The sequence below is a fragment of the Acomys minous genome (genome assembly GCF_964271855.1).
Source record: "Acomys minous genome assembly, chromosome: 5".
Taxonomy (NCBI): Eukaryota; Metazoa; Chordata; class Mammalia; order Rodentia; family Muridae; genus Acomys; species Acomys minous.
Genome location: NC_140494.1, coordinates 61,801,923 through 61,828,420, shown reverse-complemented (window position 1 = coordinate 61,828,420; position 26,498 = coordinate 61,801,923). Strand labels below are relative to the sequence as shown.

The window sequence follows — 26,498 nt, the reverse complement described above, 5'->3', positions numbered from 1 at the left end:
TGCTTAGCAAAGTCCTGTGAGCCCCAGCAGGCTTATCCCCCAAATCCCAGTTTGCTAACAATCAGCCCTGATAGAAACGGACACAACGTGTTTAAACCCAGTCAGCTAGCCCCCTTCAGCGTACGTCTACCGAGCATTATTGCAGGCACTGAGATGCCTTGTCCGTTAAAACAACTTAGGGTGTGTGCAGAAACAGCCTTCAAAACTTCATGTTTTGCTCATGGAAATCAAGGGCTGTCTTCTGCTTACGCTCTGGTGTCAGCTGGAATTTTCACCCTGAGCCTCTTTTTATTATAAGGTCATTGGAAGGGGAAGAGAAGGGACAAAGGGACGTAGTCTGTGCTGGCTTTTAGGACTCTTTTCCTGAAGTGGGTAACCATGTCTTACAGGCATCCAGGGAAGGCGATTCCGGAACTTTGGGTAAATGGTACGAACGCTGACTCTGGCACACTGGGGAGAAACTTAGGTCCTGCTAGCCAGGGGCTCACAACAGATAGCGCAGCACTGTGAGTTGGTTGCTGGCTAAGAGCAATGCAACTTAACAAAGGAGTAGAAACCATGCAGTGGGTCAGAAGACACATGCTCAACTTCCTTTGCAGAAAGAGAGTGGCGAGACTTTGTTCCCAGGATGAGCTAATGAAATGGTTTCGGGCCCTAAGGTTAAAGAAGTGAGCCTGGAGGTTCAAGTCCAAAGTCCTAACTAAGCAAGTGAGGAGAGAGGGTTGTGATCAGTGCTGGGTCCGGGATGGCGTGCACGAGGCCTGGAAAGTTCTCATTAGTAAAAATAAGGAAGTAAATATGTCCCACAGAGATGCAAAGGGCTGTGAAACAGGAGAGGAAAACAGTGGTTTGTCTGTGCGGCTCTGCAGCTCAGAGCGGACTGGGAGCCTTTCAAAGCCAGATGGTAAAGTTCTGTTGAAGTAAACGGAGTTCAGTGGGTAGGAAGAGAGGGCGTGCAGGGGTGGGTAGGAAGAGAGGGTGTGGAGGGGTGGGTAGGAAGAGAGGGCGTGCAGGGGTGGGTAGGAAGAGAGGGCGTGGAGGGGTGGGTAGGAAGAGAGGGCGTGCAGGGGTGAGTTGAAAGAGAGGGCGTGGAGGGGTGGGTAGGAAGAGAGGGCGTGGAGGGGTGGGTAGGAAGAGAGGGCGTGCAGGGGTGGGTAGGAAGAGAGGGTGTGGAGGGGTGGGTAGGAAGAGAGGGCGTGGAGGGGTGGGTAGGAAGAGAGGGCGTGGAGGGGTGGGTAGGAAGAGAGGGCGTGCAGGGGTGGGTAGGAAGAGAGGGTGTGGAGGGGTGGGTAGGAAGAGAGGGCGTGGAGGGGTGGGTAGGAAGAGAGGGCGTGCAGGGGTGGGTAGGAAGAGAGGGTGTGGAGGGGTGGGTAGGAAGAGAGGGCGTGCAGGGGTGGGTAGGAAGAGAGGGTGTGGAGGGGTGGGTAGGAAGAGAGGGCGTGGAGGGGTGGGTAGGAAGAGAGGGCGTGGAGGGGTGGGTAGGAAGAGAGGGCGTGCAGGGGTGGGTAGGAAGAGAGGGCGTGGAGGGGTGGGTAGGAAGAGAGGGCGTGCAGGGGTGGGTAGGAAGAGAGGGCGTGCAGGGGTGGGTAGGAAGAGAGGGTGTGGAGGGGTGGGTAGGAAGAGAGGGCGTGGAGGGGTGGGTAGGAAGAGAGGGCGTGGAGGGGTGGGTAGGAAGAGAGGGCGTGCAGGGGTGGGTAGGAAGAGAGGGCGTGGAGGGGTGGGTAGGAAGAGAGGGCGTGCAGGGGTGGGTAGGAAGAGAGGGCGTGGAGGGGTGGGTAGGAAGGGAGGGCGTGGAGGGGTGGGTAGGAAGGGAGGGCGTCGAGGGGTGGGTAGGAAGGGAGGGCGTGGAGGGGTGGGTAGGAAGGGAGGGCGTGGAGGGGTGGGTAGGAAGAGAGGGCGTGGAGGGGTGGGTAGGAAGGGAGGGCGTGCAGGGGTGGGTAGGAAGGGAGGGCGTGCAGGGGTGGGTAGGAAGAGAGGGCGTGGAGGGGTGGGTAGGAAGAGAGGGCGTGGAGGGGTGGGTAGGAAGAGAGGGCGTGGAGGGGTGGGTAGGAAGAGAGGGCGTGGAGGGGTGGGTAGGAAGAGAGGGCGTGGAGGGGTGGGTAGGAAGAGAGGGCGTGCAGGGGTGGGTAGGAAGAGAGGGCGTGGAGGGGTGGGTAGGAAGAGAGGGCGTGGAGGGGTGGGTAGGAAGAGAGGGCGTGCAGGGGTGGGTAGGAAGAGAGGGCGTGCAGGGGTGGGTAGGAAGAGAGGGCGTGGAGGGGTGGGTAGGAAGAGAGGGCGTGCAGGGGTGGGTAGGAAGGGAGGGCGTGGAGGGGTGGGTAGGAAGGGAGGGCGTGGAGGGGTGGGTAGGAAGAGAGGGCGTGGAGGGGTGGGTAGGAAGAGAGGGCGTGGAGGGGTGGGTAGGAAGAGAGGGCGTGCAGGGGTGGGTAAGGAAGAGAGGGCGTGCAGGGGTGGGTAGGAAGAGAGGGCGTGCAGGGGTGGGTAGGAAGGGAGGGCGTGGAGGGGTGGGTAGGAAGGGAGGGCGTGGAGGGGTGGGTAGGAAGAGAGGGCGTGGAGGGGTGGGTAGGAAGAGAGGGCGTGGAGGGGTGGGTAGGAAGAGAGGGCGTGCAGGGGTGGGTAAGGAAGAGAGGGCGTGCAGGGGTGGGTAGGAAGAGAGGGCGTGGAGGGGTGGGTAGGAAGAGAGGGCGTGGAGGGGTGGGTAGGAAGGGAGGGCGTGGAGGGGTGGGTAGGAAGAGAGGGCGTGGAGGGGTGGGTAGGAAGAGAGGGCGTGGAGGGGTGGGTAGGAAGAGAGGGCGTGCAGGGGTGGGTAAGGAAGAGGGTGTGGAGGGGTGGGTAAGGAAGAGAGGGCGTGGAGGGGTGGGTAGGAAGAGAGGGCGTGCAGGGGTGGGTAAGGAAGAGAGGGCGTGGAGGGGTGGGTAAGGAAGAGAGGGTGTGGAGGGGTGGGTAGGAAGAGAGGGCGTGGAGGGGTGGGTAGGAAGAGAGGGCGTGGAGGGGTGGGTAAGGAAGAGAGGGTGTGGAGGGGTGGGTAGGAAGAGAGGGCGTGGAGGGGTGGGTAGGAAGAGAGGGCGTGCAGGGGTGGGTAGGAAGAGAGGGCGTGGAGGGGTGGGTAAGGAAGAGAGGGTGTGGAGGGGTGGGTAAGGAAGAGAGGGCGTGGAGGGGTGGGTAGGAAGAGAGGGCGTGCAGGGGTGGGTAAGGAAGAGAGGGCGTGGAGGGGTGGGTAGGAAGAGAGGGCGTGGAGGGGAGCACTACGTCCAGTTTCACTTCTCCTCCCGGCCTCTGCTGAACCCTGCTTCCACAATGAGGCACTGGGCAATGGCCCCGCCATGTTCTCTGGAGCTGGGGCCTCTCTGGCAAGGCCGAAGTGGGATTTGAACAGGGATAAAATGTTAAGAACTTGCTCTGTTCTTTCTGGCAGTCCACTTCCACTTCCTCCTCTCACCATTAACACCTCTGTGTTTTGTCTTTGCGTATAGTGCACACAGCCCAACATAACTCAATAGCATAGGGTATTTCCTAGTTTTCCTAATGTTAATCAGGGCTTTATGAGCATGGCACAGTTTTTGTCTGCTATTTAAAATTCTGTTTCTTTCATTACAGGCCCCAACCTTGTCAGAAATTAGAGACAACAAAATTTAAAATTAAAGCTCTTTCACCTGGTGACCATGAAGTCACAATACATTATCAAAACGGCTTTCAGAGTAAATTCACACTGAATGAAAAAGATGTCTGTAAGTATTTAAAAGAAATTTCAGTTTTGCTTTTCATTCTGGAAACAGGAGCTTGCCATGTACCTCAGGCTGGCCTGGAACTTGTGGTTTCCAGCCTCAGGGCTCTGAGAATTGGGCCGAGAGGTGTGTGTCACCACGCCAGCTGGGGATTCAATTTAAATGGAAAAAAATCACTCTGTTGATGCTGTGGTGCTGGGTAGCTGGCGCTCTGTTGACGCGGTGGTGCTGGGTAGCTGGCGCTCTGTTGACGCGGTGGTGCTGGGTAGCTGGCACTGTGTTGACATGGTGGTGCTGGGTAGCTGGCACTGTGTTGACGCGGTGGTGCTGGGTAGCTGGCGCTCTGTTGACGCGGTGGTGCTGGGTAGCTGGCACTGTGTTGACGCGGTGGTGCTGGGTAGCTGGCACTGTGTTGACATGGTGGTGCTGGGTAGCTGGCACTGTGTTGACGCGGTGGTGCTGGGTAGCTGGCACTGTGTTGACATGGTGGTGCTGGGTAGCTGGCACTGTGTTGACGCGGTGGTGCTGGGTAGCTGGCACTCTGTTGACGCGGTGGTGCTGGGTAGCTGGCACTGTGTTGACGCGGTGGTGCTGGGTAGCTGGCACTCTGTTGACGCGGTGGTGCTGGGTAGCTGGCGCTCTGTTGATGCGGTGGTGCTGGGTAGCTGGCACTCTGTTGACGCGGTGGTGCTGGGTAGCTGGCACTCTGTTGACGCGGTGGTGCTGGGTAGCTGGCGCTCTGTTGATGCTGTGGTGCTGGGTAGCTGGCGCTCTGTTGATGCGGTGGTGCTGGGTAGCTGGCGCTCTGTTGACGCGGTGGTGCTGGGTAGCTGGCACTCTGTTGACGCTGTGGTGCTGGGTAGCTGGCACTCTGTTGACGCTGTGGTGCTGGGTAGCTGGCGCTCTGTTGATGCGGTGGTGCTGGGTAGCTGGCACTCTGTTGACGCTGTGGTGCTGGGTAGCTGGCACAAACCCATGGTTCTTTGAATTTCATTTAAGTCACTGCTTTCACTCCTCAGCGTCCTTGCTGAGGAAGGAAACAAATGTGTCTTCCAGTCAATGTAGTTACTATCCTAGCTCCCTTTGCCTCGATTCCTGTACGTGCCCCTGCATTTTTCAGGCATACTTTGTTCTAGGAGTATAGCCTCTGACGGCCCCACAGGTGACCCCGTCCCACTGTCCACTCACACTTGGGCATGCTGTGGGTCTCTGCGGCGAGTTCCCTCCATTGAATTCATAATCACACATGTGTCTTGTCACAGGGGGTGTGCTCTGTGAGGGAAGAGTCGGGGACTTGGTGTTTTGCCCTAGCCACAGGCCTTTGGCAAGGGTCCCCTGTGCGAACACCTAGCACATTGGCCACCAGTATAAGGAAGCACAGAGGCAACTCGGACAGACAGACAAGACAGACAGACAGACATAAAACTTGACTTTCACAGGTTTCTTTCATGGTGGCAAAGAGGCCTGTTAGCTGGTGACCACTGGTAGGATTATATCAGAATAACATAATGAACCATGTGAAGTTACTGGCTTATAGCCAGGGAAGAAAATAAAGTTAACTCCAGTTTACCCAGCGCTGCGGAGTGGTTTTGTGCTGGGAAAGATCTGTGCCCAGGCACAGCCTTTTCTGATAGCTGGCGTAGGAGGGAAAGGTCTTGCCACAATCCGAGTCCAGTCGTCAGAGCTCACATAAAGGTAGGAGGAGAAAATACTTCCTGCACATCGTCCTCTGACCTGCACTCACGTGGGGGTGGGGGAGGGTGTGGGGGAGGGGTTGCTAGCTGAGCCATTTTGTCCACTTAAATTACTTCCTATCGAGAAAGTTCTGAATTGCTAGAAAGCAAGTTAAAATTGTCCTCAAATGTCTGTTTTAGTCCAAAAGGCAGGCAGATGGCAGTTCATCGAGTCCCTGGGCAATTAGCTTTGCTGTTAGGAAGAGAAGGGACGGAGGAGTTTTTTGTCTTTTAAATCTTTTCCTTTGTAATCATAGCCTTCACCTTCTCTCAGTGAAAATAGGGATGATGACCTGTGCTTTGCCGTCACCTACCTGCTGAAGAGTAAATTACATGGATTATTGAGGGAAGGGAGCGTCTTCCTCCTCTTCCTCCTCTTCCTCCTCCTCCTGCTATATATATATATATATTTAAATGTTTTATTTAAAAATATGTTTTCATACAATGTACTTTGATCATATCTTCCCAGAGCCCCACCTTTCTACCCACCCAAGTTCATGTTTATTTGTTCTGTCTCTCTCTAAAAATATATATTAAAAAAAATCCCAAATAAACCCCAAATAAACAAAAATCCCAAATTAAAACAAACTGGAAGAATGAAAGGAAGGAAGGAAGGAGGGAAGGAAATCAAGACAAAACCCAAAAGCACATGAAAAACATGGAGTCCATTTTGTTCTGGACAACTACTTGGAGCCTGCCCTGGTTGATATGCCAGTGACCACTGCATGGAGAGCACTGATTTCCCCTTTCAAGTTTCAGTTGCAAACAGCTTCTTGATTGGGGGTGGGACTTTGTGTTCCCTTCTTCTCAGTGCAGCGATTCTGTCTGGTTTGGGCCTCTGCAGGTCGTGAGCATGCTATCACCGTCTCTGTGCGTTCATATGTTCATCAGTCCTGTTGTGTCTGGAAGACAGTGTTCTCTTGAAGTCAGTCCACCACGTCTGGTTCTTACAGTCTTCCCACCTCATGTTTTACATAGACCCCCTGATCCTTGTGGGGAGGCGGTTTCATAAAGACAGCCCATTTAGGACTGGGTGCTCTAAAGTTTCTCACTCTCTGCACATGTGAGTGTCTCGGTCACTTACTATCTACTGCAAGGAGAAGCTTCGCTGATGGGCGTCAAGCAGTGCGTCTGATCTGTGGGTGCAGCAATATGGCACTAGGAGTCGTTTCACTGCTCTGTTCCTTTAGTAGAATAATGGGAGTGGGTTTCTCCCTGGGGCCCGTGACATAGCTAGTCCCAGATTCTTGACCACTTTAGAATGTCATGTTTGGGCTCCATCTCATGGAGTAGGCCTTAAGCATCCAGTCAGAATAGAGTTGGTTATTCCCATAACGTTTCTGCCACTATTGCACAAGTGTATCTTACCTGTTGTAGTTCACAGGTCTTGTATTGGAAATGTATGACTACTTTTCTCCTCCAATAGTGTGTAAAAATGTATCTTCCAATGCCACAAATGCTCATCAGTAGGCGTGAAGCTTCTAGTTCTGTATAGTTCAGTTTCCCCATGTTCAGTGACCTAAGGAAGTTGTGCGTTCAGTGATAGAGCCCTGCCGTCAGCTTCTGGAGACTGAGTGGCAGAGTTGGCAACAGTCTGTGATATTTGGGGAGTGGGGTGTAGGGCTTCACTGGCCAGTGACTCAATAAGATATAATTTCTAACATTGGAGGTTTTACCTATTGGCACAGTATGTCTAGTTGGTCAAGTTGGGGCTTGCCCCCCCCCCCCCATTTAAATTCCATTCATATATGTATGTGTTTTAGAAACCTCCTACAGTAGTAGGTTTCTGTACGTCTTATCAGAAGGCCTTCAGTGTTACTTGTAAGAGGAAAACATCCTTAATGGGTTAGCATTGCTGCAGTGGAGAATGCCCGTTTCGCTGTGTTTGAGTTGCTGTGCTGTGATGCCTTGAGTCACACTGGGGGATGCTGCTAGCTCTCTTCCGGTTGTGCTGTGCTGGCACCTGATCCACTCAACGCGTCTCATTTGTCCATGTTTCTCATGCAGCTTCCACGTTGTGGCTCTCTGGGAAGTGCCTTCCACGCCCCAGTATAGCTGACACGTAACTGACTTTGCTCAGACTTTAAATCCACACATTCCAGGTCATGCACAGCTCTAAATATTAAATCTGGTATAAAACAAATGCATCAAATTTTAGTAAAACCAAATTTTACAAAGGTATTTTAGGTTCCAAACATTGACAGATGAGTAATGGCTTATCCTGCCCTTTTCCTGTATTTGGCAGCCACCCAACTTGTTCCTGAACATTTATTTACTCCTGCGTCTTCTCACTTTCCATGACTTTATTTACCATGAACTTCATAAGAAACAGAAGTGAGGGAGAAAAAAAAAAAGGGCAGGTCTCTGGATTCCCTCTAACTTTTCCTCATGTGAGGAAGAATCTTGCAAGTATGTCTGCATCTCTGTTTCTGCCGCTGGTCACCCCATGTGTCATAGACGAGGTCACACACATGCCTTATTTCCCACCGATTTGAGGCTTTAGGTCGTGTACCGCGCGGCCAGAGAGACTTGAAGACATAAGCGTCACTCTTCCTGCTACATCACTTCAGTTTCGGGCTTCCCTGCAGACACGCGCAAGCTCTCGCACGGATGAACCCTCCCTTTCACGGTTGCCTTGGCCGTGGTGTTTCAAAACAGCAATAGAAAAGTAACTAGTACCAAGGGGCCACACCCTCATCCCTGTCTGTGTTCTCCTTTCTTCACCCTGAACTCTTGTCTTGTTTGGATTATACGACACTTGCTGCTTCTCAACTCCGTGGTCCTGTATTGTGTCCGTTTTCCTTCTAGTTTGAGCTCTTCCGCCTCTGGACTCTTGCTGGTGTGACCAGCTCCTTGAAGGTGCAGGTGTTTGCTGCAGTCTATACATCTGTGTCCGTGTTCCTTTTTCAGCCCCACACAGCAAGCCCTTCTGGACTCCATACATAGGTTCAGCTGGCTGTTCTCACAGAGCCAGCTGCACAGTGCTCCGCCCAGCTGCCGCTTGTTCTTCCGGCCAGTGTATGGCATCTTCCCATGGCTTTCCATGCCATTTCCTTCTGCTGCCTCCGGGGAGTTCCTGGGGAACCCTGGGGGAAATCTTGACTATTTCTTTCTTCTTATGTTGAATCCTTCATGCCTCTGATTCAGTCATTTCTTCAAAGCAGCGTTTTGTCTTTTTTCCATATTCAGCATTATAATGCATAGCTTCTTCCTCCAGGCAAGATTTTACCGCCTGGGCTGATCAGCTGGCTTATGTCTGTCTCAGGCTGAACATTGTCAGGCAGCTTTGTCAGCTCCTTCCCTCCTGCCCTTCCCCCACAGTGAGCCTTTGCCCTCTGAGCTCCATTCCAAATCATTAGAACAGTCTCTATTGTCTAATGACACCCACAGCTTGGAGTAGCTCTTAGAATTCTTGAAGTGGGTGCTGTCCCTCATTTGAGGGGCTTTGCGGCTAGGAGGCACGTGAGGAGCTGTGGAGCACACACGTGTTCTCTTACCTGTCCTTTTTTTTTTTTTTTTTAAAGGCTCAGCCTGCTGCCACCCCAGGCAAGCTCTTCCCCTGCTTCAGTGTATGTCCCGGACCAGGTGACATAGGAGTGTTGTGGGAACCCTGCCGCTATCTGTAGCAGGAAATGTGTCATGTATCTGAAATGGCCAGCTGATAGTTTTCTCAAGTTTGTCTCATTCGTCACCAGGAGCATCCTGTACAAATAAAAACCTCTGCCTTTTTTTTTTCCTTTCAGTGACTGGTTCAGAGGTTTGCTTTGAATGCCACATTATTTATTTATGGAGTTTGGAAGTCACTGATGAATTGAAGTACACTGTGAAAAATACATTACTTATTTGACTAAAAGTTTTTGTTTTTCTTTCCTATTTTAAGCTTTAATTCCAGACACTCCTGAGATCTTGGCTTTGTCTCCTGACTTCCGGACCTCCACGTTACTACTGAAGTGGAATGACAAAGGTTCTGCTTTTCCTTACCCCTCGAACGCCACATGGGAAATTAAGGTTCTACGGAGTCGGAGAATGGAAACCGTAAAATTAGTAAGTTTGGGTGAAAACACACTTCTCTGTGATACTAAAGAAACCACAAAGCTTTCCTAGCATTCACAGTGGCCTCCACGAGTTTGGGGACCATTGAAGAGATAGACTGTGTATCTTTCAGGGTCCTTTAAGAACCATATGTGATTTAAAAATCACTCGTGTGCTGGTTGGGTAGCTCAAGGGTAAAAGCATTTACCACACAAGCCTGACTTGCTGAGTTTGATTTCTGGAACCCATGGTGAGAGGAGAGAACCAAATTCTGAAAGTTTTCCTCTGATCTCTGTGTGTACACTGTGGCATGTGTGCTGATCTCTGCGTGTACACCATGACATGTGTGCTGATCTCTGTGTGTACACTATGACATGTGTGTTGATCTCCGCATGTACACTGTGACATGTGTGCTGATCTCTGCGTGTACACTGTAGCATGTGTGCTGATCTCTGCATGTACACTATGACATGTGTGCTGATCTCCACGTGTACACTGTGACATATGTGCTGATCTCAGTATACACTGTGGCATGTGTGCTGATCTCCGCATGTACACTGTAGCATGTGTGTGCCCACACTTACACATGCATGCCAAACAAGAATGGAAAAGTTAGCAATAAAAATGTTTTTTTTTAAAATCACTTGTATAGTGATAGTAGAAAATTTAAGACATGAAAGGAGAATAGTCTCCTGATTCTACAACTTGGGTGCAGTAAATGCCTTTTACATAAACATGCCGTTACATAAAGAAGATAAAAGCTTATTTTCAGTTTTTTTCAATCATTCTGTTATATTTCTTTGTCCAGTATTATACATAAAATAACTATTTAACTGTAATAATAATAAAATAATAATTGAGAAGTCAATAAACGTTTAACTTACCAGTCTGAAGCAACATTGATGTGTGTGTTACTTCTCTCTTTCTCTCCCCCTCACGTGATATCTCAGTGGCTTTCTTTAACTTACACTTACTTCATGCTTATTCTAAGACATGGTGAACCCTGAGTGGCTCATTGTAGTCCAATGTGTCACCGTAGGGACTTGCTTTATTTCTTTGATTTTCTACCCAGTATTTTTTCCTCCTTTTTTTTCTTAGAACTTTTCTTTTTTTGAAAAACTAGACCTTCAGACTGGTTTTCTGGTTGTCTTATTTTTCTTGTTTCCTATCTGCCTTCTGCTGTGTGTGTGTCTGTGTGTATGTTTATGTGGTGGTGGGGGGGGTGTGCGTTCCCTCTCTTTGGCTTTACTTCATCAAGATATAGACTTGCCATTTTTTTTTTTTTTACTTTTGAGAATATGGGAATCCTTTCTGTAGTAAAATATTTTCTTGAGTGCTTTATAGAATGTTTTGATGAGTGTCAACACCTGTAAAGTAATTTTGTAGGACCTAATGTTGACAATGGACTGCAATTGAGTAATTATAGTGTTAGCATAACTTTCCTGTTATGCTCTACAGAAATAGATTGTTGTACAAAAGTGCAGACCATTTGCCTCCATAGCATTACTCTGTGGCTGATGGCACACACTTTAAGAGGTCCTTCTGTTTGTTTATCCTGAAGAATGGCAGAACATAGCATTCTTTGGAGGCATAATTGTGTGTTTATTTCTAGGTGTCATTCAACACAGTGCTGAGTGGGAAAGACACAGTTCACCACTGGAACTGGACCTCAGAGCTGCCCTTGGAATGTGCTCCTCACTCTGTGGGCATCAGATGGCGCATTGACAACCATCATTTCTCTGGGTATAAAGAGTGGAGCAACTGGAGCCCCCTGAAGAATGTTTCCCGTAAGCGAACCCTTACAGGTCCTTTTTGCACATGCATTAGGGTGCTTAATGGGAAGGGCTGACATATGCTCTTAGGTTTTTGTTTTGAACCCCAGTAGCTATCTTCTCAAGTGTCCACCCCAGAACTGTGGATTAAAGAAGTCTAAGACCCACTCCAGAAAGCTGTGTAAAAAAATCATTTGACTATAAAACAAAACTCTTCTAACAGGTAGTTAGATATAAAATGCTGGCTGAGTGCCTGGGGGCCCAGGGTCATCAGTGGCAATCAAATGAGTTCTGGAAAGCGTTCGATGTTCATTACAGGTGGACAGTCTATGAGCAACATCAGATAAGGAAGGGACCAGAAGCAGCTGGGTAAACACAGAGACTGTGCCGGTTGAGCAAGACACTGTCAATATAACCTAGGACGGTCGAGTTCAGAAATGACAGGAGGCATGAGCCGTGGGCAGCAGAATATGATTTGGGGGACTAGGTGCTTGTGTCTGGCTGGGGGTGGGGCTGTTCACCAAGATGCAAAATAGAGGAACCCGTTGGAAACATAAGCAAGTGCGATTTCATCTTTACTACTACAAGCTTGAGGCAGCGAGGCTGGAAACGTCGGTCTGGCTTTCAGAGACGTTGGGGATAGCTGCAGATGTCCTGCTGGGAACCACAGCTATGCATGGGATTTGAACCGCTTAGATTCTGAAGGCCAATGTGTCTTTGGAGAGGGGAGTTGGGACGCTTGGAAGCTCCTCCTTGGAAGCCCTCCTGTCTGCAGAAACACCGAAGGAAGGTCAGCAGCCTGAGGCCTGAGAGTGGCCTAGAGGTCAGCATGGTGGGACCCAAGAAAGGAGGGAGATAGAAGAGGAGGAATTTGGACAGTAAGTCAGAGGGGGCCTCGGATCGAACGCACGGGACTTTCGTAGAACGGTGGGGGTAGAAGGCAGCTGCCAGGGAAGGGCGAAGGCTAGAGAGGGCACCAGGTGTCCTTGTGCAAAGATCAGCAGGTAGGAGCAGAGCCAGGGGGGCCTGGCCTTCACCTGCAAAGTTCTGCTAGTTAGCATTTGGAGTGTTCCCCATTTGTTTGCTGATGAAAAGTAAATCTCCAAAAGCACATCATAGTTTCAAAGAAATACACTTCCTCGCTGAGTGATACCTTCTGTGTGCACATTCTGCATGTGTGTACAAACCCTTAAATATTAACCTGTGACCTTCAACCTTGGCCTGCGATCTGGAACGGTCCCTGCAAAAGTAAATAAGGCCAGAGTTTCGTTTCTTGTTTGTGTCTTGCTCCTTTGAAGCCCTAGAGGCATGCTTCTCACTTGGGTCTGCATTATTTCACTCCATCTACAGTGTGCTTTGTAGATACTGAACTATTTTAAGCTCATCTTAGGAGTCAAATATGGTGGCTTATGCTTGCAATCCCAGCGATCAGCAGAGGCAGGAGGATTGCTGTGAGTTTAGGTCAGCCTTGGCTCCATGGTGACTTCGAAGCCCTCCTGGGCTACAGAATAATAACTTGTTTCAAAATAATAAAAAATAAGGGGCTCTGTTGGTAAAAATGCCCTCCACTAAAGTAATCCTGTGACACCCAAGCTTGGATCCCTAGCACCTCCTCGAAGGTGGGCATGGTAACATCTGAAACCCTAACTCCGTGGGCAGGCAGATTTCCTTCTCTACAGTCTCGCTAAATTGATGAGGTCTAGGGTCACTGAAAACCCCTGTCTCAAAAAAGAGTGGAGAGACATTAAGACACTGCACGTCAGCCTTTCATCTGCACACTCATGCACACACCTACATGATCACGTACATATATCACACACACTAAATAGATAATAACAAACAAGTAAATAATTAAGTGAAAATAAAAAAAATCATCCCAGGAGACAAAAAAGACAATCTACGGATACAGCTTTGTGTAAAAGGTGTCTGAAACATTGGCGATTCCTCTTGTTTCTTTCTAGGGCCTCGAGGTTCTGAGCCTGAAGTTTTTCCTCAAGACATAGTGGTACTCGCAGGCTCAAACATAACATTTTGTTGTTTAAGTCGAACAAAAGTGCTTTCGGGGCAGATTGGCAACACGCTTCGTCCTCTCATCCCTCTTGATGGGGAAGATGTTGTAATCCACGTCCTGAATATACCTTCCTCTGAAGACAGTGGATCGAATGTGGTGTTCACAACACATTATGATGTGTACGGAGCAGTTATCTTCGCAGGCTGTAAGTATGTCGCGTCACATAGCCCTCCTAGCCTGTGCCAGTCCCCTTCTGCAAGCTGATTCTTTTCCTTCCTTAGTGCCTTGTTCAGCACAAACACTATACAAAGGCTCTAGAACAGCTGTAGAGGAACTCTAACCTATGTCCTGCATCACTACTCTTCTGTCAGTCCTAGGAGTCCTAATAAGGTCAGGACATCCAGCAACTGAGGTTTGGTTTACAGTCTTTTTTTTTTAAAGATTTATTTATTTATTATATATACAGTGCACATTAGATCACATTACAGATGGTTGTGAGCCACCATGTGGATGCTGGGACTTGAACTCAGGACCTCTGGAAAAGCAGTCAGTGCTCTTAACCGCTGAGCCATCTCTCCAGCCCCGGGTTTACATTCTTAACTTCAGGCTTGATTTGAAGTCCTTAGTACACATAGCATTCCTTAATTCCTAATTGGCCATTTCTCAGGAATAATTTCTTATGCATTTGTTCCCCATTTAACTGAAGTAAACCCTTAAGTTGCCAGGTTTAAATATTATGGTGATTTTAATAGTATACTGTCTCTTTTCCAACTTTTAAGTAGCGTATTTGAGGACAGCAGAAAGATGGAGGCTGAGACATCTTATTCTTCGTGCATTCTTCCTGTAATGTGGGCGCCCTTCCTTCAGGGAGACCTTTGTTAGGTGATGGATCCCTCCATCTAGAAGCTGTGGCGCTGCTGCTCTGTCTGCCCTTGCAGCTTGTGTACCGTCTGCAGAGAACCACAAGTTTAGGACCCTCAGTTTTCACATCAAATTCTCTGCTGTCTACTTTCTCCTTTGTGGCGCCACCTGTAGCAATGATGCCCGTGTCTCCTGAGCTGTGAATTTATAGGTTCCGACTTTGGTCTCTGAGTTGTCATGACTAAAGCAATACAAGACAGTCTGGGTGGATGTTGTGATGTTCTGTTTGTCTGTTTTTAGTGATTTTTATCCCGTTTTTGACCCTTATGAGGAACCTCCCTCAGATGCTGGTATGCCAGCAGCAACTGAGTCAGGTAGCCCACAGTGAGTCTTGCAATCCTGGTTGGCCTGGAATTCCTAGACATTCCAGGCTGGACTCAACAGAGACCAGCCTGCCTCTACGAGAGGGTAGGATTAAAGGCATGCGCCACCGTGGCACCACTTAAATAGCTTTTTAAAATTGCATTTTATGTTTGCTGGCATATTAACAACAGGTGGCTTCTATCTCGACTTATCTAACTTCAGTTTAATTCTTTTATAAGTTAATTTCTTTGAAAAGAAAATGAGTACATTTCAAATATTGTCCTTTCATTTTTCTCCTGTCACATTCCTGTGTCTTCTTAATTCATCCTTACTATTTGAACATTAAATAGATGACTTTAATGTGCATACTCCACACCCCAACATAATCATCACCGTAAATGTGTTCTAATTTTCAGCGTGTAGTTTTAATAAAGTGGTAGACCATTTTACCTTAGATTTAAAGTAACTTCTAAAACAAGCATATCAGTGTTTATTTAGTTGTGTAATCTCGTAAAACCACCAGTAAAACATTCACTAACCATCCTTAGTATCCGCTTAAATGTCATTAGAGGGCCTGTGAGGTCTCAGCAAGCAAGGAAGGAAGGACACTTGCCCAACAGTCCTGTCACATGAGTGTGATCCTCGGAACCCACACAGAGTGAGGAGGGAGGCAGCTCCACTTCCTTGCCCTCTGATCTCCACACATGCTCCGTAGCACACATGCCCACACACATCATGCACACATGCAATATTAATAATTTAAAAATTTAAAACTAAATAAAGCACTACCAGGATCTCTAGGGAGAGTATAAGTATAGAAAAATTTATATTTTGGTTGACGTCTAGGTACGATTTTTAAAAAATCAGTCCCTTCAAAAATAAGGTTTCTTTTACAGAACACTTCAACAGTCAGATAAGTTGTTTTTAACCTTTATAGAAAATGAAAAAAATACATGCATAAATAAAACATTAGGATAGATCAGGATCTATATGTGTTGGGTTATGCGTGATTATAGAGATCATTTTCTATAATGAAGTGCCAGACTATAATGGTTTCAGATACCACTTTAAAGTGTTTTCACCTTCCTCCCAGAATTGACCTTTTTCTTCTGCCTCTGCCCCGAGTAAAGCCATAAGGAACAGTCTCTGTGGCAGCTGCCGTGACTTTTAGCACGCTCGGTACTTCTTTCTCTTCTTCAAACTGTGGGTTCTGATGACTTAGCTTAGAAGACTTGGAAGTAGAGTTTAAGGAAAAAGCAACCTAGTTTGTTTCTCAAGTTGCTGGTGGGAACTTACACATGAGCTGAGAGTCGCTCCTGGGCATCTCAGTCCATTGTTTCTGATGCGATACGAACTGTAACAACACGCCTTGCAGAACAGCGATAACTTCTGTACTCTTAAAAAGGGAAATGTGTAAAGAGCAAACCACTTCAAGGGACGTACGCAAAATCTCACATAGCGTAGCTGTAAAACTGCAGTTTGGGGGAAAAATACATGTGACAACTTTGTCTTCCTTTCTGCTCTTAGATCCACCTGATATTCCTCGGAAGCTGAATTGTGAGACACGTGACTTAAAAGAGATCAGATGTAGTTGGAACCCAGGAAGGCCAACGAGACTGGTGGGGCCACGAAACACAGAGTACACTTTATTTGAAAGGTAATGGTGACCAGGAAAGAGTGCTGGTGGCGAAGTCCTCGGAAGGACCTGCTGAGTGATGTAGGGGTGTGTTCTGTCACGCCCCCTCACGCAGGTGGACAGGCAGGCAGTACCGTCTGCACTGCAGCGACTGCAGCTGACCCACATGCAGCTGCGCTTCTGGGCCCCATCTGTCTGATGCCTAAAGGGAGGGGCCGCAGATAGTCTGTCCAGGTGGTGGTTTATGCCTGGTTATCTTCTGTATCCCACACAGTTTCCTGAGTTTGTCATCAGTCTTTAATTAGAAACAAACTTTTTTTATATAAAGATCAGTAGAAATCTGCCCATCTTTGCCCCCACAATATTTATGTCTTACGATCTTGAAATTATGTTTCTTTCTAACTGACAGCATTTCAGGAAAATCCCTCGTGTTTAAAAGGTATGAAACGCTTCCAAATGAAAGCTACTGGTTAGGCTTCCAAATCCTTCCTGACCAAGAGATTTATAACTTCACCCTGACTAGCCGCAATCGCCTGGGGCAAGCAGCATCAGCACTGCTCATCAACGTAACTGAAAGAGGTGAGCCACTGTTGCCAACCAGCAGCGTCTGTAAACAGCCACAATAAAAATAACACACGACGTGCCTGGGGACTCCTGAAAAGGGGCTAGGGAATCCATGTTCACTGTTTATTTTCTTTGCAGTTTTCCCCCAATTTTATAGTTAATTAATTAATTAATATATTTATTTATAATTTTTATCTTAAATAATTAAAATGAATAATTTAAAATTTGACCATTTTTTTGAATTGAAATAAAAGTTTGAGTCATTTAGATAACTATATATGGCTTTGTATACTAATTCTTGATTTTTGAACATTTTTTTTTGGCCCAGTTCTTGGGGTTTTTTTGGGGGGGTTGGGGGGCTGTTTGTTTGTTTGTTTGTTTGTTTCGAGACAGAGTTTCTCTGTGTAATAGCTCTAACTGTCCTGTAACTCGCTCTGTAGACCAGCTGGCCTTGAACTCACAGAGATCCACCTGCCTCTGCCTCCCAAGTGCTGGGATTAAAGGCGTGCGCCACCCCCACCCTCACCCCCCCCAACCCCAGGTAGGCCCAGTTCTTAAAAACAGTTACTTAAAATTTTTTCCCTCAGAAGTTATTGTAGAAATAATGAGTACTGTGTGAAGTTGTTTGTCTCTCCTCAGTGAGGACACCAAACCTAGCACAATGGTCCTGGTGCGGAGTGTTCACCAGGCTAGTGATCTAGACAAATCATTGCTCAGGGTTACGTGTGCTCGCTAGAATGTGCGTTTAAACATGCTAAAGGGGGCAACATGGGAAAGTCAGAGCAGGAGCTATCTTAACTGTGACGATGCTCATCTGTGCATGTGCACAGATAACCCGTGTCACTCTGTCCGTCTCTGTCACTGTTGGATGGCACCAGCTACCTGTTCTTTATCCCCATCTTGTCATCTTGAGTATATTATAAATGAAATCACACAGTGTGTAAACATTTGGGGCTGGTCTTTCTTAGGAAAGTATCCTTGAGGGATATACAAATTGTGCATTCATTGTTAGTTATAATTTATTTATACTGTGTGTGCCAGTGATTTCTGATCCTTTTTATTTTCTTTTTGATTTGTTTCCCCAATACTTACACACAGCTCAAACTAGAAATAAGACATACACAGTCTTTCTGCGGTTGTCCCACCATCAGCCCAAATGTACTAATGCCCCGACAGGCTCAGCCACATCCTGAGGCCTCATGGAGACTCACGAAAGCAAGGGATAAAAACAAGTGCTTTGTCATCAGTCTGGCGAGTAGACAGTACAGGGTCCCACTGCCTCCTCGTTACTTTTTTTTTTTATCATTTTTAAAAATTATTTTTATTTTGTATTATTTGTGTGGGTCCGTATGTACTGTGTGTGCCACTTACGCAGGTACCTGCAGAGGCCAGGAGAGGGAGTCAGATGCCCTGCAGCTGGCGTTTCAGGTGGCTGTGAGCTGCTCGGTGTGGGTTCTGGGAACTGAAGTCAGTTCCACTGGAAGGGAATGAAATGGCCTTAATGAACGACCCATCTCCATCCCCTACTTTTTATCTGTTATTCCATCCTGCCATCTTTATTTCCTGTTTCATCTTAGACTCAGACGGCCACATTTTATAGCTGATGGTATTGCTGGCATTTGTCTGCGCTGAGTCTCTTCACTCTCTTCCCGTGTGTATGGTTGGTTTTTCCTTTGAACCTCAAGAGTCTACAGCCATTGTAAAACTTAGGCTCCTGTGCCACAGCGAATCCCTGTAGCAGTCAGCAACGCGCGCACACACACACACACACACACACACACACACACACACACACACACACACACCCCTAGTACCAATCACTGTCAGTTACTTTTTGTTTTTGTCATTCTCTATGTACACTGCAAGTCTCTTAAAGGTACTGTGATCTTAACACCGTTGAGCACTCCCAACACCACATGAAGAACCCTGAGCACGGCTGGTTCTTTAAGACCACTGATGTGATCTCACCAGTATAATAAGGTTCGAGGGCCCCACCCAGACTGCACTGGCTTTCGTATTAATAACGCCACCTTGCTGCTCCTCCGCCCACACATTCACACATACTTTGCTTCTAGTTTGTCCTACCAGGAGAGACCCCTTCACCTTGAAACATTTAAAGGAGTTAATCTTTACAATTCTATTTACAGTTGCTCCTCATGTTCCTGTTTCGCTGAAAGTGAAGGACAACAGTTCAACAGTCGTTACACTTTCTTGGCACTTACCAGGAAGTTTTGCAAAGATTAATCTCTTATGTCAAGTTAGAATTTATAAAGCTAATTCGGAAGAAGAAGTGGTAAGTAAAATTCTCCCTGAACTTTTTTTTTTTTTGGTTATTCTGAATAAAACACCCAGTTTCAAATATAAGTAATCAAATTGGTATGTATAAACTCTCAAGCCTAGCAAGACCTTATCTACCAATGTGATGGCAGCATTCTAATTTGCGTTTGAAACAGATGTTACCCGGGACAGTAAAGATGGTACAGTCTACTTTCGCTGTTCTGAATGCTCTCTGGCTTAGTGTAATACCTGCCTGTAGGTGGTACTCGGAAGTTCGTGAATCACAAAGTACCTTTTAAGGTTGCCTTTGACTAACTGGCACAAGAGAGTACAAAGGAATTTTAAATTGTTAAGAGCATCAGTGGAAGCAATTGTAATGGTAATTATAAGTCAAGACTGGACTTTTTAATGCATTTAAAATAATTAGATTGGTGTATACTGTACCCTTTTGTAATTTGTGGTAATTTTGAAGTAAGTGGTACTGTAAATTCATTTGGGAAATTGCTGGTTTCTGTAAAAGCATTTAAAAGTACACAATGTAGCCTGAAAAGCCACTTTGTAACAAGCAACTGAGAGCTCAGAGACTTTCCTGGCACATTCATCCTCAAATTTGTGTAAAATTGCTTCATTTTAATGTTATTTAATTTAATTGAATTTTTGTCTAACTTTTGTGTCTATTTACTACATGCTCAGTACTATAGTTGAGGTGACACAGACAAATGCATAAACCATACCACTTGCCTCCAGGTCAGTTTCCAGTGTCCTTGGAATAATGTATTTAATCCTCCAGCTTGTCTCTAATTACCAAATTGTGTTAAAAGTTTAGTGACCACTAGCTAGTCACTGGTTATCAAGATAATATCTGTACAGTTTAACTGACCATTATTATTTAGATCTAACAATTAGATTAAAAATGCATCCCAATATTTTATTGGCTACTATGTATTAGGTCCCAAGAAATTCCTCTTCCCAAACTCTGCCATTTAGACAAAAGCCAGCATTCCCTCAGCGACTTAAGATAGTCCCTATTTACTAAAAGGAGTCATTCTCCTGATCTCTGGTGAAAAGGGACATATGTCTCTTCCACTAACCTATGTCTGTGGTGCCCCTTAGCATATCAAGGTCTGTGCTAGCTTCTAGGCTCCCTCAGGCCTTAATCCAGTTACCTGTTACGGAGTCACCCTGGCTGGCTTAGCCCACCATACCATAACCCTCTCCAGCTTCCCTTGCCTTCCTAGCATCTCTGACTCCTATGCCTTCTTGGTTGCCATGTCCTCTCTTGCCCACCCCCTCCCCCCACTCTGTTCTGCTGGCCGTGTTCAGTCTGGACTCTTCCAGATGCCGCTTGCTGTTCTCTCCCTCCTATTTACAGTAAAAACCCACTCTTCGGTCACACCCAGCAGAGCTCTTGTGCTCATTTCATTTATGCACTATGGAGCATAATTCTATTAATAATAGTTTTTCCATAAGCGACACCGTGAACTCTGCTATTTTATTTTCAAACTGATGTGACATTTGGTTGATTTATGTTAAAAGTGCAAACTGGTTTTATAGCAAAAATATAATGCGTGTGAGCATACTATATATTCATATGCATTAAATGCCCATATATGTATTTACTTGTTTTCAAATAGCGGAACGCCACAATCAAAGGAGTTGAAGATTCGGTTTATCTAGTAACTGTGGATAAATTAACCCCGTATACTACGTATACTTTCCGCGTCCGCTGCTCTACTGAACCTTTCTGGAAATGGAGCAAGTGGAGCAATGAAAAGCAACACTTAACCACAGAAGCCAGTGAGTCAAGGGACGTTGTGCCTAATTATCAGTAGGGAGACGGAAGTGTACAAGACGGGGGTACAGTTGCATGCCGTCAAGGGGGGTTTTCCACCAGTTTCCTGGGCCCATGTGTCCCCTAGAACTTCATAGGTCAGCTCCATTTTAGCATTTCTCTGTGGTTTCACCTTCCAAAAGGAAGCCACGTTGGACAGAGAATTCCAGACACCCTACAGTGAAGTGTCAAGCACCCTCATTTCGGTCACTGCTGTCTGTGCCCACTGCCTTGCAGTTTAGATCTTCACATTCTAACTTGTAAATCTTTGTCCTAGTTCCTTCAAAGGGACCCAATATTTGGAGAGAGTGGAGTTCTAATGGGAAAAAGTTATACATCTATTGGAAGGTAAATATCTATGGGTACCTTGGATGGTTAAAAGTTTTTATTTTGCTCAAGTGCCCAATGTACAAACAGTAGCTTGGATTTTGTGAATATTTTAAATTTTGCTTGTATATGCAGTATTGATCTATACTGATAAACAGTACATGAAGTGCAGAGCCACTGAGATGTATACAAAGAACCCAGGCGGCCTCCCAAGCTGGCTAATTTACCATCCGCTAACCCCATGTTTCTGTCCCCACTTGCGATGCTCCAGGCACTGAGAGAGGGCCTCGCCTCGCTTGTGGACACTTCACTGTGATCTTATGAGGCCCGTAACACCATGTAGCGTTCAGAGGAAAACTTACAGGAATTGGTTCTTCTACCTTGTAGGTCCTAAGAATTGAACGTAGATCTTTAGGCGTGGCGGCGGGCACCTATACCTGCTGAGCCGTCCTGCCAATCCTCCTTCGAGGACTTTTCTAGTGTTCCGTAATGGTCATGTGGTGTGTAGGAGGAGGAGAGAAAGCACATGGCAGAACACCATGCCTGACCGTCCCTTAGCCCCTCGGGCTGTGTCTTAACTGTTTTGCTTCTGGAAATTGTAAAAATAAACACTGTTTCACATTACTTAATGTTTACATTTCTGTGGACTTTTAATACTTTAACAAGTGCGAATCTTTTTCAGTGTCCTGTGCTTTTTTTTATTTTTTTTTATTTTTTTATGTTAACCCTGGTCTCAGTGGATTTTTAAATTTGGGTTTCGCACTACTAAATGCTTCATATTTTCTTGTCACGTTTCTTTGGGAATTTAGCTCCAGTTTAGGCCTGATGCTCTTGCCCATGTCTCATAACTTTGCCCAAGCTGTGGTGACAGAATTTGTTTTTCTGCTTCTCGTAGCCTTTATCCATTAATGAAGCGAACGGAGAAATACTTTCCTATAAAATATCATATTCATCCAATGAGGAGACACAGTCCCTTTCTGAGATCCCTGTTTCTCAGCACAAAGTGGAGATACAGCTGGATAAAAGTGACTACGTCATCAGCGTGGTGGCAAAAAATTCTGCTGGCTCCTCGCCGCCTTCTAAAATAGCTAGTATGGAAATGCCAAATGGTGAGTGTTTGGGAGAGCTAACAAGGGCTGGCAGGTGGCCAAGGACCCTCATTGTCACGTGCTCTAGGGTGGCTTTAATTTTCCTCAGGTACCCTGGTCCTCCCATGCTATTTGCATATTATGCAAATGGAGGGCCAAGGACGTGGATGTCTGCTGCTCCTTGAGAGATGCAGTGAATGGTATTTTTTTTGTTTTGTTTTGAAGCAAGATTCAGCTGTGTGGTTCAGGCTGGCCTTGAACACACTAGATAACCAGGCTGGACTTGAACAGGCAACTCCTGCTTCAGCCTCTCAGATGTCCTCAGGATTGATTTGAAGCCTACGATGTGGTAGATGATAATTACGGTATCCGGATGTTTGTTCATAGAGTATGAAAAGTCCTGGTTATGGATAATATTCTGAGAAAGAAATAGTTTAACTGGCTCATCAAAGACCATTTAAAAATATCTTTCCATGGCATAGATTTCCTGTTGTCAATCTATTTTTGTAGCCTGGCAGGCAGGGATACAAACAAACAAACAAACAAAAACTAACAAAATACCACTGGTTTTAATTGGCAGCTTTGTGGTAAATTGATAATTTTTTCCTTGTGTGTATTTTTGTTTTGTTTTAAGGCAAAGTCTTATATAGTCTAGGCTGTCCTGGAACTTGCTAATGTAGCTAAAGATGACTATAAGTTGATTTTCCAGCCTCCAAACCCAGCATAGAAATTTTTTATTTTGATAGGGAGGTCTTTCCAAAGGCCAGATTAGGTCTTTAATAAGGATTATAATACACAAAACTCCAACATGATATACTTTTAAACTCAGTGTTTTTCTGTAAATTGTACAGATTGCCAGTAACTCACACATTCCTTCTCAGCTTTTACAGGGACTTTTTATTAGCATATATTAATTGCATTTGAACTTGGTATTTTTACACACACATATATAATACACTTCAGTCATCTTTGCCCTCGGATGATCTTCATCTCTGCCCCCCCCCCGCCCCCCACTGCTTCCCTCCCTCCTCCCTGGCAGCTGCATAGCATGCTGAGTCATGGGTTTTAAATGGCCACTTCCGCCTCCTCTTTGAGCTACTTCCCACAGCTCTTTTGCTCTCCTTTCCCAACATGGGAACAACTTTTTACAAATGCCCTCTGACAGAAGGAAAAACAGTCTCCTTAAGTCCCCCAGCATCTCTCAGGGCTCGGATGCGGTGCTTTCTTATTTGTTGGTACTGACCAGGTTCAGTGATTTGTCCTAGGCCGTGAACACAGAATTATGAAGCAAGTGTGTAGCAGGGTTGTTTCAAACACTGGACACACCCGGACTGTAGCACAGCCCTAAACCTGGGCAAAGGACAACGTGGCACACGCAGGGAAGCTGGGGTCAGAGGGTCCGGGCCCTTCTGCAGAATTCAGCCGTGTTGCCTTTAATTACTATGTTGCGTTTAGCTGGGGCTCTCTGATCCTCCCTATTCTGTGTCCTTGAGAAGGTGATATACAGATCGAACTGCCGTCTGGTCTCGGCTCTCACAGTTACATCCAGCCCACAACTCTCACTCTCAGAGCCAGAGCCCAACTCAGTTTTACATTGTGGCCTTGCAATCACAGTGAGCCAGAAAACTGTCTGGCACCCAAAGCCTTATTAGTATTCTAAACCAGGTGCTCATCTTGTATTCGGAAGTATCTGAATTGTGAAAAAGTATGGAAATCCTTTCTGTGTACTGCCTTTAAAAAAACAAACAAACCAAACCTTTGAATCTAGATCAGTTGGACAGGTTGCTCTCTTCTCCTGTCCTTGTGGGAACTCCCATCTCTTTTTTGGCTGTATTGTGCTGCCCTCTACCCCAGTCCCTCACACCTTCCCTCCATTTTTATCCCTTTGGCCCAAGTCAAGCCGAACAGGCAAGGAAACCTCCCACAGGCACAGTGCCTGCTCTCACTCTTTAGTGTGTGTGCATCCTTCCCTCCAGCACCCCCAGTATCTCATGGTCCCTGGAAAATACCTCTGCCCTCACTGGTCGTCCACCTCATGGCTTTGCTGTTAACCACCACTGTCCACTCTGCACTACCTCTAGTCACCCAGCCCGGCCTTTGGGTCCAGGACGCCGGGGTCCTGGAAAGCAGATGCTCAGCCTTTGGGTCCAGGATGCTGGGGTCCTGGAAAGCAGATGCTCGGCCTTTGGGTCCAGGATGCTGGGGTCCTGGAAAGCAGATGCTCAGCCTTTGGGTCCAGGATGCTGGGGTCCTGGAAAGCAGATGCTCGGCCTTTGGGTCCAGGATGCCGAGGTCCTGGAAAGCAGATGCTCAGCCTTTGGGTCCAGGATGCTGGGGTCCTGGAAAGCAGATGCTCGGCCTTTGGGTCCAGGATGCTGGGGTCCTGGAAAGCAGATGCTCGGCCTTTGGGTCCAGGATGCTGGGGTCCTGGAAAGCAGATGCTCGGCCTTTGGGTCCAGGATGCTGGGGTCCTGGAAAGCAGATGCTCGGCCTTTGGGTCCAGGATGCTGGGGTCCTGGAAAGCAGATGCTCGGCCTTTGGGTCCAGGATGCTGGGGTCCTGGAAAGCAGATGCTCGGCCTTTGGGTCCAGGATGCTGGGGTCCTGGAAAGCAGATGCTCAGCATTTGGGTCTGGGAAGCCGGGGTCCTGGAAAGCAGATGCTCAGCTTCCTCTGCATGCTCTATGTGACTCCTTTTCCCACAGACCTCTCTGCTCACTGTGAATGATGAGAGCGAGAGTTAGCTGTCCTCTGGCCCTTCCCCAGATTCCTGCCTCTTCTCTCATCCACATGGCCATGCTGTGCACACGAGCATACTCATTCTAATGTTCCCCCCTCCCCCCGTGTGTGCACCTGATTCTAGAAGCTTTTATATATTCTCTCCTTGGCTTCTGTGTGAAAGATAAATGCTATAGTTATTCCAGTAAGAGGGTAACACTATATCACCTTTTTTAAAAACCTAAACATTGCTATCTAGTTCAACTACTATTTTAAAATTTGTGTACAGTGAGATGATTTTTATAACTACCATCCATCTTCTTGAGGTTTGCCTTCTAGAATGGCTTTGACCGCCAGTAAAATGTCACTCTTTTCTTGCTGAAGATAACATCACAGTAGAGCAAGTCGTTGGAATGGGAAAGAAGATCTTCCTCGCCTGGCATCATGACCCCAACATGACTTGTGACTACGTAATTAAATGGTGCAACTCATCTCAGCCCGAGCCCTGCCTCATGGACTGGATAAAGGTCCCTTCAAACAGCACCGAGACCGCCATAGAATCTGGTAAGAACCCACCACCCAGATGTGGCTAAGGTGCCGTGGGCAGGCATGGCCTGCTTTATTTAGCTTAATTTGATGTGGGCGTGGCATGAGTGTAGAAAAGACTCTAATCCTTGGAGCTGGGCTTTGCTTATCCAGGAATCTATTCTTGATACATCGTCAGAGAGAGTGGCACTGATTTGTGTTTGAGTAATTGTGGTTTGGATTGGTTTTTGAGGTGGAGCCTCAAACTCAAAGATCCACCTGCTTCTTCTATGGAAACTAAAGTTGTGCTTCACCACAGGCAGCCCTGAAGATGCTCTCTGTGGCTTTAGAAATAGCAGATGAGGGAATGTGTAAAGGGTGATATGTTGATAAAACAGACTTCAGTAGGAATAAAAGTCACGTCCAAGATGGAACAACACAGAACAACACTTCTGACAAAGAAGATCCAAACTCCACAGGTCATAGTGAGATGCTGGGCCTCAAAAGCCACATGACGTAGAGGAACTCTGAGCTTTTGTCTCTATCTAACTCTGTGCGTTTCTGTGTTTCTCCTGTCTGGCATGTTTCACCGAGGCATGTAATTGATGAGACACTGAAAGGTCCTTCATGAGTTGAAGGGACAGAATCAACTGGGGACAGTTGTAGTGAGGGCGCACCTGTGTGAGATGCCATGATAAAAGTCAACACTTTGCATGCTAATGTAAAAGAGTATTTAAAAGCCTTCTTGTGTGTTGTATCTTACTCGGTGGGTGTCACAAAGAGAAGCAAACTCCACAGGCATGGTTCCTCTATCCCTGAAGCTTCGAGCCAGAGCAGAGGTTTTAGTACCCTGCGACTACAGGACAGATGTCATTTCCTTCCAACCCAGAAGGGAGGGCATGCAGTGACACGGGGAACTGACCAGATGGCATCTAGGAGGCAGGAACAAGATGTCAGTCTCTATCACTTTTTTTTTCTCTTCAAAGAAATGTCATCCTGTGGTCTGGAAGCCTTTGATTATTACAAAAGTGAAGGTGTT

At 46.8% G+C, this 26,498-nt stretch overlaps 1 protein-coding gene across 4 annotated transcripts in view; it reads left to right on the top strand.

Moving 5' to 3' along the window:
* LIFR (LIF receptor subunit alpha) overlaps positions 1 to 26,498 on the top strand; it is a 67,815-nt gene that overhangs the window by 28,477 nt on the left and 12,840 nt on the right. For all 4 annotated transcript variants that reach the window (XM_084783073.1, XM_084783074.1, XM_084783075.1 and 1 more), the window contains 11 exons: positions 3,595 to 3,725; positions 9,336 to 9,499; positions 11,100 to 11,274; positions 13,221 to 13,475; positions 16,022 to 16,151; positions 16,540 to 16,709; positions 18,842 to 18,987; positions 20,606 to 20,768; positions 21,080 to 21,150; positions 22,025 to 22,238; positions 25,319 to 25,498. In XM_084783073.1, coding sequence (XP_084639199.1) covers positions 3,595 to 3,725; positions 9,336 to 9,499; positions 11,100 to 11,274; positions 13,221 to 13,475; positions 16,022 to 16,151; positions 16,540 to 16,709; positions 18,842 to 18,987; positions 20,606 to 20,768; positions 21,080 to 21,150; positions 22,025 to 22,238; positions 25,319 to 25,498 — 1,799 coding nt within the window. The remainder of the gene's footprint in view (positions 1 to 3,594; positions 3,726 to 9,335; positions 9,500 to 11,099; positions 11,275 to 13,220; positions 13,476 to 16,021; positions 16,152 to 16,539; positions 16,710 to 18,841; positions 18,988 to 20,605; positions 20,769 to 21,079; positions 21,151 to 22,024; positions 22,239 to 25,318; positions 25,499 to 26,498) is intronic.